Raw genomic sequence first — 13,407 nt, 5'->3', positions numbered from 1 at the left:
AGTTGCTCATAAAAAGTCAAGTTCAGGATAGACAAACGAGGAAAGGAAAACTAGGACACTATGAAAAAAATCAGTTTCATGGTACAGATGGATACACCGTACCGATCAACAATTTCATGATGACAACCATAAAAATTCTGTAGTGATAACTTCAATATTTTAGCAACATATTAACCCTGTTCCAGAAGCCTAATTGTAAAAAGTCTAGCGCGATACAGAAAGTGTCTGTGTGTGTCCAGTTTCAATAAAAAAAAACGATAACTCGTCAGTATCGTATTGTGTAACTGCAATGACTCTCTGCACAGTATACGACTCGTCTCGATACTCCAGCGGTTATTCTCTTTAGGCCACCTTTTCAGAATGTTTGGAACCCCCCCCCCCCCCTGGTGATAGTCCATATACATATCTTTTTAATTTCAATATAATATTATTGTGTTAAGCGTTATCAAGATTAGTGTAAATATCAATAGTATGTTTAAAGTTTGCACTGTTGTATAAGATAGGATTGGGATGTTTATAGCTCTAAACAAAAAGTCATTATAAAAACGTATTTATCTCCGTATTACATAACGTTCATAAGGTTAAGCAGTATTGTTTCTCCCGCCATGACAGATAGATTTAACAGACTTGTATTGCAATGGTAATGACTAAATTGGAATTCCGGATACCGGTACATTTGAACCTGTATAAAACGGTACATATTCAATTACATGATATGCGCAGTTTTTATCGAAATCCAAAATTTTAACGCCCAATTCCGTTGTTTTAAGTCAGATTTTCATTCCTTTCTTTGACCTTTTTTTTATTCGGTTGTTTAAAAAAAATGTTTTAATGTGTCATCTGTTTGATTATTTGATTCAATTAAACGCCAGTATCCCTTCTGTCTATGACACTCTATTTATCACAGAGTTTCGGTCCTTTCATGTCTGTTTACAAACATGGCCGATAATTGACTTCCTAATAACATATATTTATCTAAGTAATCTCCCTGTTAAAGAGTTAATCATCTTGCTAATCAACATACAATACAAAAACAAAAAGATCCCAAATAAAGAGTCAATAGGCTTCACAAATCCCCATCTTTTCACAGTTAAGTATTTTCCGGTACTGTGAACCGTACTTGAAAATATCAAGTAATACGAATACAAAATATGTTGAAAATATTTTATTTGTGGGCAGATCATATGTTGTGAGGATTACCGGGCACCTGTTGACCCGTGTATGGGTAATTAACTCTAATGAATACAGTCGCTGATTGTTGCTATTACTCATTGAGATACACGACGCAAAATGAAGCTGGACGTTTATTCTCTGGTTGTGATATTTATTTCCTTAGAGGTTGTATTTAGCAATGGTAAGTTTTCTAGATTTTTTTGTTTTGTTTCTCTGTTTATGATTCTGGTGACAAATGGCATTCTCTTGTTTCATATCATTTTACTTTTGTCAAATTATGTATTTCAATATCGGAATGTACAAAAATATTGTTTGTATGACCCAAATTCTAAATGAATGGATACTTATTTGAATACATGCATGATTTTAGAATGGCACTTTTATAATTCTCTTTTAAGGCGCGACACGAACAACTTTCAGACGGAATGTCCAGGTTTTGGATGGGAAAAAGCTTTTTTTTTCGAAAATAATGTTATGAAAGTTCGCTAAGCTTTCGACCAAAGTTGCTGGCGATGTATTGATCAATGATTTAAGTCTTCGAAAATTTAGATTGGGTTTCCTTTTGACATATTTGTATTCCATCTAAAACTCAGCTTTCATTAGAAAAATTGAATAAGTTTCTATCCTGCCTAACTCCATCTAAGGTCCCTGTCAACGTAATAACGATTTTTGGTTGCATGGTCAAAAACTTTGTTAAGTCCATATGAGAAAAAAAAATATCGTGCAAAGGGTCTTTTTAAGAAAGATTTGCATTTCATTTTCATATCCAAGTAAGTACATTCCAATAACTGTAATCAGTCCGTGCTACAATATTTGAAACTGTAACAAAAATTAACATAATAATTATTCTCAATCTTAACGCAGAGACATGGGAACTAAAACAATTAAGGCAATTGTCATGTAAAATATGTTCAAAGTTCCACAAAGTTCAGGCATTAATAGCTCCAAGAGCACGTGGGACTTTTTTTTTAGATACCGAAAACATGAAAGAAAAAAATGCTAGAAAAAATATTGTTCCCTCTCATAATTATACGCAGGGAACCTTAAACCTTGTAGATTTTACCATACAGTAGTGTTTATTCCACAAATGGGTTATTTCTAAATAAATACAACTTGACATTTTAGATAGAAATCAATAGGTCTTGTTAGAGATCCACTCTTCGTACGTCTGCTTGAGAGATTTTGGTATAGTAAATTAACTAAAGGAAATTACGCCTGTCAAATATCCACGGATCTTGGGACCACAGATTTTCTCAACGTATTACCAAATTATTGATATTCCATTAATTGTATGATATGAGAAGAGAAGATACATTATCTTGTACAAATCTCTGACTTTGAATTAGTTTTGGAGATGTAAACAGAAGGCATGAATACATGCAAATTCTCATTAATGTTAGAAAGTACCATTGGGAGAAGTCTGTTTCAATCAGTCTGTATCTTAGAGCCGGTAGACTAAACAACTTCATCGTGCTTTTAAGTTTTTTCAAACTCTCGGAAGAGCAACGGATGCTTTACCAGTTAATACATTCTTTGAAGTAGCACTTAGAAGCTGTTTTTCAAAACATTGAAAATTACTTTTGACAGCATGTGGTCTCGCAGATTTTCAACATTTTTTTAAATTAAGTTTCAAACATCTTATTTTGTTAGTAACACGTAGTTGGTTAGAGTAAACAATTTTAACATTTTACAAACTCTGTAAGCATGTATAATACACAGGCATTACATTTGTAACATTATTCAACTTTGTTATGTTGAAAACCACTTTGGTGGTCTAGTACGCGAGGCTTGGTTGATTTGTGCCAAATACTATTTTAGAATTAGCTGACGCTTCTCTGTCATTTGAAGAACGGTTGAAAGATTTATATTGTTGGCAGTCTGGATGGTACTTTGGATTAATCATTTCAATTTAAAACGACTGAACATATTTTGCCGTTTTATATTGGTGTAACGGAGTCGTCCTTGTCGTCGGACATAGACACCTGTTTTTCATGCGATAATTTGACAAGTAACAAGGTTCTATAGAACTAAAGAAAAGATTTGTTGATATTGATTTGGAAGATTATGGCATCAACAGTTTGGGTATCAGGTATAAAAAAGAGAACCAGATACTAGCATTTCATACAATTAACTATGTAACTCTAGTACCTTGTGATCTTGAACACCATAAAAGGTCAGACTGGTATTGAATCGGGTGGTTATTTTTTAGTATATGCGTATCAAGAAGGTCCATACTACCCAAGTCCATACTTGCCCCAGCTGTTTTGTGTTCGTCCTCTACGGTTGTATCAGTCTCATTTTATTCGTGTATGTTTCGTAGGGTTTTTTATCCTGACTATTTTTCACTTGTAAAATTTTGTAACAATCTGTCATTTTGACACTATATTTCTAAAATCAAACGTCAAATCATATCCCAGCTCCGACGAAACCAAAAGGATTAAAGCAGCAAAAGTATTGGTTTGAATTCAGTGTTTGACAAAACAAAATCACGACATGTCTTTTAAATTTAAATTACATGTATCTGTGGATTTAGCTATCTGTGGTCTAGTAAAATAACACCAAATATTGGTTCTATGAAAATATACTAAAACAAGGGCTAGTAGAACAATTTTATCAGAGTTTATGAAATAGAACAATATTCTAGTGGAAGGTTTTATCTTAAATTACTTTTAAAACCGATTTCAAACAAGAAGAATATCATTGCAGATCGTTAACTTTTTTTCAAATTCAAATTCAGATGCTCAAATTTTAAATTGCCTACTGAAGTAGGTCGCTGGCATAATGAACTTTATCAGGATAGGCTATGCCCTCAATATTAATTCCAAGAAGTTGCATATGAATACCATTATCGTTTTACATGTAGTAACAATGAGTTAATTGAACTGAGGACTAAATATATTCCGAGTTATTACACTCTAAACCCGTCTTCTATCAAGATGCAGTTTTTATTTTCCATTTGTAACCAAAGAATTGTTGTAGGGTTATGTATATTATCAGGGGAACTAGAAACAAATGTTTTCACGATTTTGACATTTGTGTTGATTTTCATTTAGCTGATGATATCCATATTGTATTTCTTACCTTTTGCCACATTGTTATATACTTGTCTGTATATTGCCTTTGTAGCACTTGATTGTGTCTGAGTTGGCAAACTTAACTTGGTTTATCTTGTCTTATCTTGTTTCTCCCCACCATCCGCAACAACAACAAAAAAGGAAAAGCATACCAGCAGTTAAAACATTTTAATAAAATAAACACTTGCACATCTTTTGTAGGCGAATTTACATGTTACAGAAGATTTTTAAAGAAGCGATCATTATGTAAAGGACCGGTGAAAAAGAGAACGCACAAATTTAATACTCCCGAGAAATGTTGTCATAAAAAGGGGCAAGGCTTTTACAGTGTACGGGTAAGTCTAAGAAAAATGGCTGACGGGGGAAATTGTTTTAAATAAAAAAAGCCAACACTTATCAGAAACTTTAAATTTGGTACTCTAGAAAAAAAAATGACACAGAGTAAAAGTCGGAAGAACCGTCAATTAAAATTTTAAGATATAGTCGTTGATTTTTGGATTTCGGTATCATAACGTTCATTATTAAATTCCTAAATAAATGTTTGAAAAAAAATCCGATAAACTCAACATCCGAAAAAGAAGATAATAGCTCTTTACATGAGCATGCGCTTCAGAGTGCATATATTATTTAAAAACTCCAGACTGCACCTGCTTTGATATATACATTAATTTCACTGATAAAGAACCGATTTAAAACCCAAATAACGCAAACTTCACACCCCCTTAAAAAATAACAAACAACAAACAAAACAGAAAACAAAATCGAAAGACACATTTGCAGTCGTTTTAATGTATTCTTCGAATATTACATATATCAATGATGATTGCCTTTCAGCTTCCCACAGGCAAACAAAATAAATATGTATGTACTCCATGCAGTGCTTTGTTGACAACTACAACCGAAACCCCAGTTATAACAGGTATTGTAAACATTACTAAATGTCAAGTCTGTTTAACCAATAACATTTTCAATTTGACGATGACCTGCAAAGCCATTTCATTTATCCCTCAATGGACGAGGAAAACGAAAAGTTTGATTAATACACTTTTTTCAAGGTTCAAAGACCAGAATTTCGAGGTTAATTTTTTTTTTGAATTTTTTGACAAGGCAATGCATGTATTGTAGAATTCCCAACTCAGGATATCAATCAATTTACTTTTTTTATTTTGAAGTACTCCAAGCTACATTAGGAAAGAGGCTTTGTTGGCAAAAAGCAGCATATGCACGAACAAATCACCAGCAAAATTCTTCCAAAAAATAAATAATACATTTGCTTTTTGTGATAGAAATAAGATTTTGTTTTAGAGAGCCCAGAATGGGGACCGTGGTCAGTGTGTAGTCAGTCATGTGGAGCTGGATATAGATCTCGATACAGACAGTGTAGTAACTGTGATATGAACCATTATAATAATGTTCAGTCTCAACCATGTTTGGAAAACTTCTATTGCCCAGGTGACTATACCGCTAATCACGTCAAGAGCAAATGTGATGAAAGCAAGCATTGTATGAGGAAACTAATAGTCTTCTTTTACATCGATGTTTTTTTTTTTAGATCGAAATAGGAAATAAAATTGATATACTAGTTTTGCGTCAATGAATACCATTTATGCAGTTATATAACTTTTCGATTTCTCCTCATATTGTTGGGTATGTTTAAAGACTTGTCACTTATGTAACAGTAACGCTTTGTAGTTGACGGAAACTGGGGACCGTGGTTTGGTTGGTCACCTTGCACAGCATCCTGTGGTAGTGGAACTAGGAGACGAGAGAGACGCTGTAATTACCCTCCCCCTACACATGGCGGGAAAGACTGTCCAGGAAAAAGCGAGAGATTACAGAACTGTAATGAGGACCCTTGTCCAGGTTGGTTGTATGATGAAAACAACAGTCTTATACAGTAGGCAGAATACTTCAAGTTCCATTTTGTTTTATTATGTTTTGCTGAATAACTATATTTACTTGTTTAAATACAGAACACTGTACAACCGTTAGAATATATACATTTTCTATCTAATTTAAATAAAATTGAAATATTTCTAGTCATATCATAAAATATATTCAGAATGGTTTCACCGCTGGAGTTATCCGTTCTCTTAAAGTGCAAGTTAGAAGAACCTACTTGTCTTAACGAAAACTTTACTTTTCAGTGGATGGAAACTGGAGTCAATGGTCTAAATTCTCACTGTGTAGTGCCACTTGTGGATTTGGTACCATGATGAAAACAAGAGAATGCAATGACCCAGCACCAGCCCATGGTGGTGCGGAATGTAAAGGATCTCCAGTTCACCACCAGAGATGTAATCACAGGCAGTGTCCACGTATGTATTCGCCACAGCCGTATAAAAACAACTAACATAATAGGCCTTTGTAAAGCAGATTTAAGTTATTATCAAAGTCTCGGTTAGTCATCTTGTTTTTCAGTTAAAAAAATGCGTTATTAATGTACGTATACTGTATATAAAATTGCATCGTTTTAGAACATGGAGGGTGGTCTTTGTGGTCGTCTTGGAGTTCATGTCCTATCACTTGTGGTGAAGGAGCAAGAATCAGAACTAGAAAATGCGACAGTCCCAGACCATTGTTTGGTGGTGATAAATGTGACGGATCAGACAAAGACCAACAAACATGCCGTTTACCGATTCCGTGTCCTGGTAAGATATAATGCATCCTTTTGTATGTTTTTATTTTAATATGTTTTCATTTGGTCTGACGTTTGTCAATACATGTATTTTTGCGTCACCTCATTATATTATTAATCTTTTCTTTGTTGGTAGTTTACAAATGTTTTGACTTCCGCCGTGCTAGCTGTAATTTCTGTTTCAGTATTTACAGAACTCATGCCGAGGAAATGCATTGTGAGAAAGTATAAAATGTTCGATGCATCTAATACCGACATATACGGAATTTCTTTTCAGTGCACGGACAGTGGACCGAGTGGACTAACTTTGGTCGATGTCATGGTCCTCCGTGTGGTAAAGGGACGCAAAGAAGATCTCGAAGTTGTACTAACCCTACACCAAGGCACGGAGGACGATCTTGTAGGGGATATCTATCAGAGAGTAGAATATGTGTAAACGACCATGACTGTCCCGGAGCACGTAAGTTACTGATATTTAAAAATTACATTGGGAGATTGATGGGTTACAGCGTTCCGCTTGGAATGTCACATTCTTCAAGCGGGGTTGCTTTTAACCCTCGTCGATCCCATGACAATCTCACTAAACAAATGCTTGTGATTTCATTGTTGTATGATAGGTTACAGGTTATTGACTAATGTAAGTAATATACATGTATTACTGATATACGGTAAGTCGGCTCACATACAAATTTGAACAATTTTTGAAATAGCAATTTACTATCAAATAACGGTATCAAAATAAAAAAATAGGAAAATATCACAAGTAACCAACTTGACATGTCTTACAGATGACCCCCAGTGGTGTCAATGGAACGAATGGTCTCCTTGCACTGCCACGTGTACTGGTATCAACTCAATGCAAGTCCGTCAGCGGGCGTGTCTGTGTCCAGCACCAAAGACAATACAAGAGCACTGTGACGGTAGGAATTCATTTGAAAAAAAAAAATGGTACTGGATTTTTTGAAAACTTACAAAAAGACAAAATTGCACATGAACAAATAAATTTTATTTTGGCTAATAGGTTTTACGGCATAATTTGCGCTTTGTCTAAAGTAACTGAAAATTTTACTCAATATATCACTTAAAATAATTCTGTGGGGAGGAGTCTTTTTTCCTTTCTTTCTTCTTTTTTTTGTCCAACTAACTTTTTTTATGTGTTATAACCTAGTCAATTTGAAAAAAAAAACGAAGTTATGAGATTAATTCTGATCAATTTCAGGTGATAGTTTTCAAATACGGGAATGCTTACATGTACCAAAATGCGGAGAAGTGGTTCTATCTAGTCGAGGTAAGTTCAATTTCTATTGGCAAGATTTTTGAAAGAAAAAAACTGCAATTACTATAAATACTTTTTGTATTTTCTGCAGACGTATTTACAGATATAAGGTCATATTCTCTACTTGCTGACCTATTCCTTCACTCTTATTAAGCTGACTTTATAGCTGATCTGATCCGAAAGAAAGAATATCGTTTAGCTAGATCCTTTAATCTCAGTTTCCGCTATATAGATGACGTATTATCTTTAAACAATCCTAATTTTGGGGATTTGATACATTGCATCTACCCCCAAGAACTTCAGATAAAGGATACTATAGACACTGTGAAGTCAGCCTCATATCTTGACCTACACTTAAAAATCGATGGTAAACTATTGATCAAACTTTACGACAAACGTGATGACTATTCATTCAAAATTGTCAACTTTCCATTCATCTGTGGCAACATCACTTCAGCACCTGCGTATGGAGTGTTCATATCACAACTCATACGTTATGCCAGAGCTTGCGGAGACTACGCAGACTTTTTGTATCGCGCTAGAATTCTAACAAATAGACTTCTGGAGCAGGGTTATGTTGCTACAAGATTGAAGTCATCATTACAAAAGTGTTATGGCCGTCATCATGAATACGTGGATCGTTACAGTGTATCCATCTGCGCCATGAAAACTGATTTGTTCAATGTGTCATGGTTTTTCTTTCCTTTTTCGTCTACCACGGACTTGACTTTTTAAGAGAAACTCGGCGGGTGTTTATAGAAAAGCAGAGGACGCTTACCTTACCGATGCGCCTAGTCCATGCTCCCAGTTTTTAGTGGAGTCCGAGTTGCTCATTTGCTTTTGTTACTTTGTATGATTTTAATTACTTTATGTTCTTTGTTGTGTATGTCTGTTTTCCATGTCTGGTCTTTGTCCCTGGATTACATTCTTTTGATTACAGCTATAACCTTGGTTCCCTTGATTACTCTTTACTATTAGATTACATTTAAAAAAATAACACATACTTTCCATCTCGTATAGTCGATTACCACTCATTTTACTATCTAGAGGAAACATCTTTTAGAAGTTTTTTCCCCGAGAGGAGGACGGTAACACAAATTAATGCCCACAAAAAATGAAGAAATGCAGTATGGTATGTGAATAACGTTTTATACCCTTTCATACAGATAAGAATGTAGGCAGTGGCCAGGGTCTCAATACAACATCTACCACAAGTTTTCCAGAGGTTAAATTGGTAAGTATTGTGTTGAAAATGGTCGAAAAAATTCGTTTGATGTTTCCTATAAAATGTCCAAAAGTATTAGTTAATTCCACAATTATATTACTTTTAAGTCAACACATAAAAATGAGGCTATACAGCTCCTGAAAGGCTCATTTGCAAAAAAAACAGAAATACATAGATCAAGCTCACAACGTGAATAACCCTCAGTTCAATGGAGTTAAATGTAAAACCCAGTGACAATAGTAACACTATTCATGTACACATTTAAATTGTGACCTAATTTTCTACTAAGTTTCCTCAACATCTATCGACTAGCTTAGAAGTTTTAGTACAAAATTTATCTCTAACAATTATTGTTTCTTAATAAGTATCTACATATGATGCCCAAACTTCCTGTAAAGTTTCTTAAATATCTCTTGTGCAGAATAGGGGAAGTTTTAACATGCAAAACCGGTTAGGTCGAACTATGACTACCCTTTGGAGTCCTCCGACAGTGATCATTTTCCTCCATGAACATCTAGACACGATGTATAATCTTCCTATAAATTTATGAAGTACCTTGAAGTGTTTAGGAGGAATTGGTTATTCAAGAAATGTGGACAGACAGCCGGACTGACAAACAATGATTCCTAGATACCCTCAATTTTTGTTTGCCAAGAGTAAAATGAAAAACTGTGATGGCCATATTATTTGATCAAGCAAAACAATAACATAATCATTAAATATGAGATAATCCAAACATCATTCCTGTTTGGTCCAAAATAAATAAGAAGTTTCTTTCTGATTTGGAGATGTATTTTTTTGTGGTATTTAATAGCCAAAGTCATTAAAATACTTTAAGTAATTACTGTATTTTATTGTAGGAGGATGACAACAGTTAAAAGTCAAAACTATACAAATAGTACCTCATTGTCACTGCTATATTGATAGAGTATGACTCACATTTATAGCTGATTCAGTGTTTAAATGTTGATGTTGTGAAATAATTTACATTGTATGTTGATGCAACCTTAATTAGTGTTATACATCAACTGGTACGTGGAAATGGCAGAAAGTGTGCAAGACAATTGTATACTGGTTCTGTTTTAATTGGAAAAGACCAGTTGTTATACTAAAGGAAGCATTAGTTATTTACATGTTAAATTTGGTCCTGTTATCTAAAGGGTACCCAAGTGTTCAAATAAAAATGTCTTTTAGCCTGGGCCATCATGTGTCTGCAATGCTTCTTTATGCAAATATTTATCCTTTTATAATAAAATTGTTAAAGATGTTTTTAAATTGTTTATTTTGCTCTGACCTTATTCCTTTACAGATGACCTCTGAAAAATGTCATGATTTCGCAATGAAATATAAAAACAACATATGAAAAAAAAAATTAACAATCAACATGAAAAAAGTAAAAAAAAAATCAACCATTAAAAACTTAATAAAACAAAAGAATAAACAACTTTGTTTTGGGAATTTAGCTAAACTTACAGCTCCTGCAATATACACCATCATGAAAACCATAACCACTTAGCTTCAATCATTTACAAATTATAAAAATAAAACATGAACCCAAATTCCATTTATTCAAACTCATTGATTTATTAGAACAAGGAAAAAAAAATGACCTTAAAATTTAACTCTATATACATGAAGCAGATAGTATTGTTTTTTTTTTCTTCTTCAATGTCAAGGATACTATATAATCAAAAATACTTATAATGATAAAATGTTGAATTTTTTTACCAATGCAAAAGTTTTTGGAATTGGTTTAAAGCAACAAGAAATCTGAATCATGATTGTTTTAAAGCATAGAATGAGTTATATTCACAAAACATTAAAGGAAAAAAATAAAAACTTCCCAAGAGGCTTTAACCTGATCTGTTAATTAACTAAACTTGCCCTATGTAACTACTGTTAACCTGGAATCTGTTTTCAGTTTTTATATTAAACCTGTATTCCTGCAATTCACAATTGTTATAAAATCGTTTTTGTGCAATCCACAATTGTTATCAAACCATATGAATCCTTAAAAAATATAAGCAACAGAATCAATTTGGCACATCTACAAAAGGCAAACTACTTGTATTAATTGGCAGGTACCAGTACCAGTACTTGATATTAAAGTCACTATGGGTTAGTAGCATAGGCAAGAAATATAAACTTTGTTGCTGGAATATAGATAAAGTATAATTAACTATATTAACCCTGTGTCCAGTATAGTTAACTATATAGTGTCCCTATCTATACCAAAGACTGTAAGTGGTTTTTTTTTTATAACTGGAGATTTAACTGTTAATCTAGTTACAAATAAATTTCCTACCTTTTTTGCTTTAATTTACAACACCATTTTACCAATTTTTTCATGAAATTTATCTAATTATAAAAAAAAAAAAAAAAACAAAACTTGTTGATTCTTTCAGCCATTTCACTCTGGACAATAGCCAGGAATGTTTAAATAGACCAGTCAAATGACAGGTTCATAAACAGAAAAAATCACAATACAACAATTTAAAAAAAATGCAGTAGTCTAAAAACGAAATGGGAAAAATCATTGTTCCAATAAAAACAATATTATGCATGTTGTTATGAAATAATCAACTATATACATGTACAAGCACTACATACAGCACTGATCAACACCACCTTACACATATCAAAAAAAGTCAACATAACGACATGGTCATATATTAACACATCACATTTATACAGTATTTATTATTCATACTTAACTGCACTTTTCAGACAAACAGCACATAAAATTGTGCAATAAAATTCAATTTTTTGCAAAAACTATCACAAGTCACCTTCAACATGAACAGAAAGTAAAGATATTCACAGTAGCACCAGAATCACATAAAACACACATATATGTAACATTAAACAAAAGAGCACACAAACACGAGGAATATAAACACAGGAAAGAACTGAAGAGACATTGTCAACTAATAAGTTATGTCCACAAGTGTTATTTTCCATGACAATCTACAACATCTATTTACAAATGTTTATACCCTTAACTCATTATGGAGTCTCTGCTTGCAGTAACGCTTTTCTGCCTTTTACATTTACCAATAAAGTTGTCGACGTCAGTTTCCCAGTCATGGAATAGGATTCTGATCTGATCATGGTAGTTAACAGTTGCCCTGTTGTTATGAAAACTAACTATGGCATCATCATGTTGATTAACATTTGTCTGGTTGTCACTGTTAATTACTACTCCAATTTGTCTGGTTGTCATTGTTAATTACTACTCCAATTTGAGGCTAAAATAATAATAATAATAAACAGGTTGAATTAAATGTAGATGATTAAAACCAAACTATTTAATGACATTTTTTTTTTCAAATAAAAATCTTTTAATTGGATTTTAATTTGCAACATTAATTTAACCATGATGACACTTAATTGATGTATAAACTCATAATTTACTATTCAAAATAGACACCATATTGTATTAAACAATTATAATATAAGCATAAGTAGATAAAAGATATTTATAAAGCAAAAAATCATTTTAAAAACATTGTCTTTCAGAGCGTACTTATCATGCACCAATTTGAGAAGACATTCTGCTTATATTTACATACAACTTTAGGTGCTTATTTGAAAACCAATCATTAATTTCATTCCTGTACAAATTGTACTTCATGTAATTTTAATTATGCATCAATATTCTACTTACATTTCCATACACATGAGTTCACACATTTGTGTATTGTAATTTTATTATTCTGTCTTGAAAACCAAAGTAGTTGGACAATTTTGCAAAAAAGCTGTGTACTAGTGTTAGTGCAAGTATGCATTTTCCTCATTTAGTTATCATGCAAGATTGTTCAATGTTCTAGAATGTCAACTCATGAAAGTTATTGGTATCTTTTTCAATTTTCCCCTGAATTTTTTACTAAACTAATTTGTTATGTTTCTAGAACACTGAAACAAGTATAGGAGGGAAGAAAGATTTTTTGCTCGTAAACAGGTTTAGACTGAGATAGAATATCATAGGATGTTTTAAAGCATGTGATTTAGGTTGGAAACC

The 13,407-nt window shown here is 33.0% G+C and overlaps 2 protein-coding genes across 6 annotated transcripts in view; one reads left to right on the top strand and one right to left on the bottom strand.

Annotated features, from left to right (window-relative positions):
• Positions 1 to 534: 534 nt before the first annotated feature.
• LOC148627617 (coadhesin-like) lies at positions 535 to 10,655 on the top strand. Of its 2 annotated transcripts, XM_088575957.1 has the most exons (13): positions 535 to 694; positions 1,180 to 1,354; positions 4,449 to 4,582; positions 5,082 to 5,166; positions 5,553 to 5,699; positions 5,940 to 6,110; positions 6,395 to 6,565; positions 6,725 to 6,898; positions 7,163 to 7,345; positions 7,674 to 7,805; positions 8,105 to 8,173; positions 9,328 to 9,395; positions 10,247 to 10,655. In XM_088575957.1, exons 2-13 carry the CDS (start codon positions 1,291 to 1,293, stop codon positions 10,262 to 10,264), a joined length of 1,416 nt encoding a protein of 471 aa, XP_088432083.1. In that variant the 5' UTR covers positions 535 to 694; positions 1,180 to 1,290; the 3' UTR covers positions 10,265 to 10,655. The 2 variants fall into 2 exon arrangements, with proteins under 2 accessions (XP_088432083.1, XP_088432092.1); XM_088575966.1 differs by lacking the exon at positions 5,553 to 5,699.
• LOC148627616 (uncharacterized) overlaps positions 10,650 to 13,407 on the bottom strand; it is a 39,648-nt gene continuing 36,890 nt past the window's right edge. For all 4 annotated transcript variants that reach the window (XM_088575946.1, XM_088575939.1, XM_088575925.1 and 1 more), the window contains one exon: positions 10,650 to 12,634. Coding sequence is in view for 2 of the 4 variants with exons in the window: in XM_088575925.1 (XP_088432051.1) it covers positions 12,578 to 12,634 (57 nt within the window). In the remaining 2 variants the exon portion in view is untranslated. The remainder of the gene's footprint in view (positions 12,635 to 13,407) is intronic.

This window comes from Perna viridis, chromosome 1 (genome assembly GCF_037379345.1).
Source record: "Perna viridis isolate PV_CMFRI_1.1 ecotype Kerala chromosome 1, ASM3737934v1, whole genome shotgun sequence".
In the NCBI taxonomy this organism is placed as follows: domain Eukaryota; kingdom Metazoa; phylum Mollusca; class Bivalvia; order Mytilida; family Mytilidae; genus Perna; species Perna viridis.
Note: the sequence above shows the minus strand (reverse complement) of the source record. Positions and strands in the feature narration are given on the sequence as shown.

Coding starts and splice junctions, on each gene's coding strand:
- LOC148627617 (XM_088575957.1), top strand. CDS start 1,291: ATGAAGCTGGACGTTTATTCTCTGGTTGTGATATTTATTTCCTTAGAG. Junction 4,583..5,081: donor AAGGCTTTTACAGTGTACGG/GTAAGTCTAAGA, acceptor ATTGCCTTTCAG/CTTCCCACAGGCAAACAAAA. Junction 8,174..9,327: donor AGTGGTTCTATCTAGTCGAG/GTAAGTTCAATT, acceptor CCTTTCATACAG/ATAAGAATGTAGGCAGTGGC.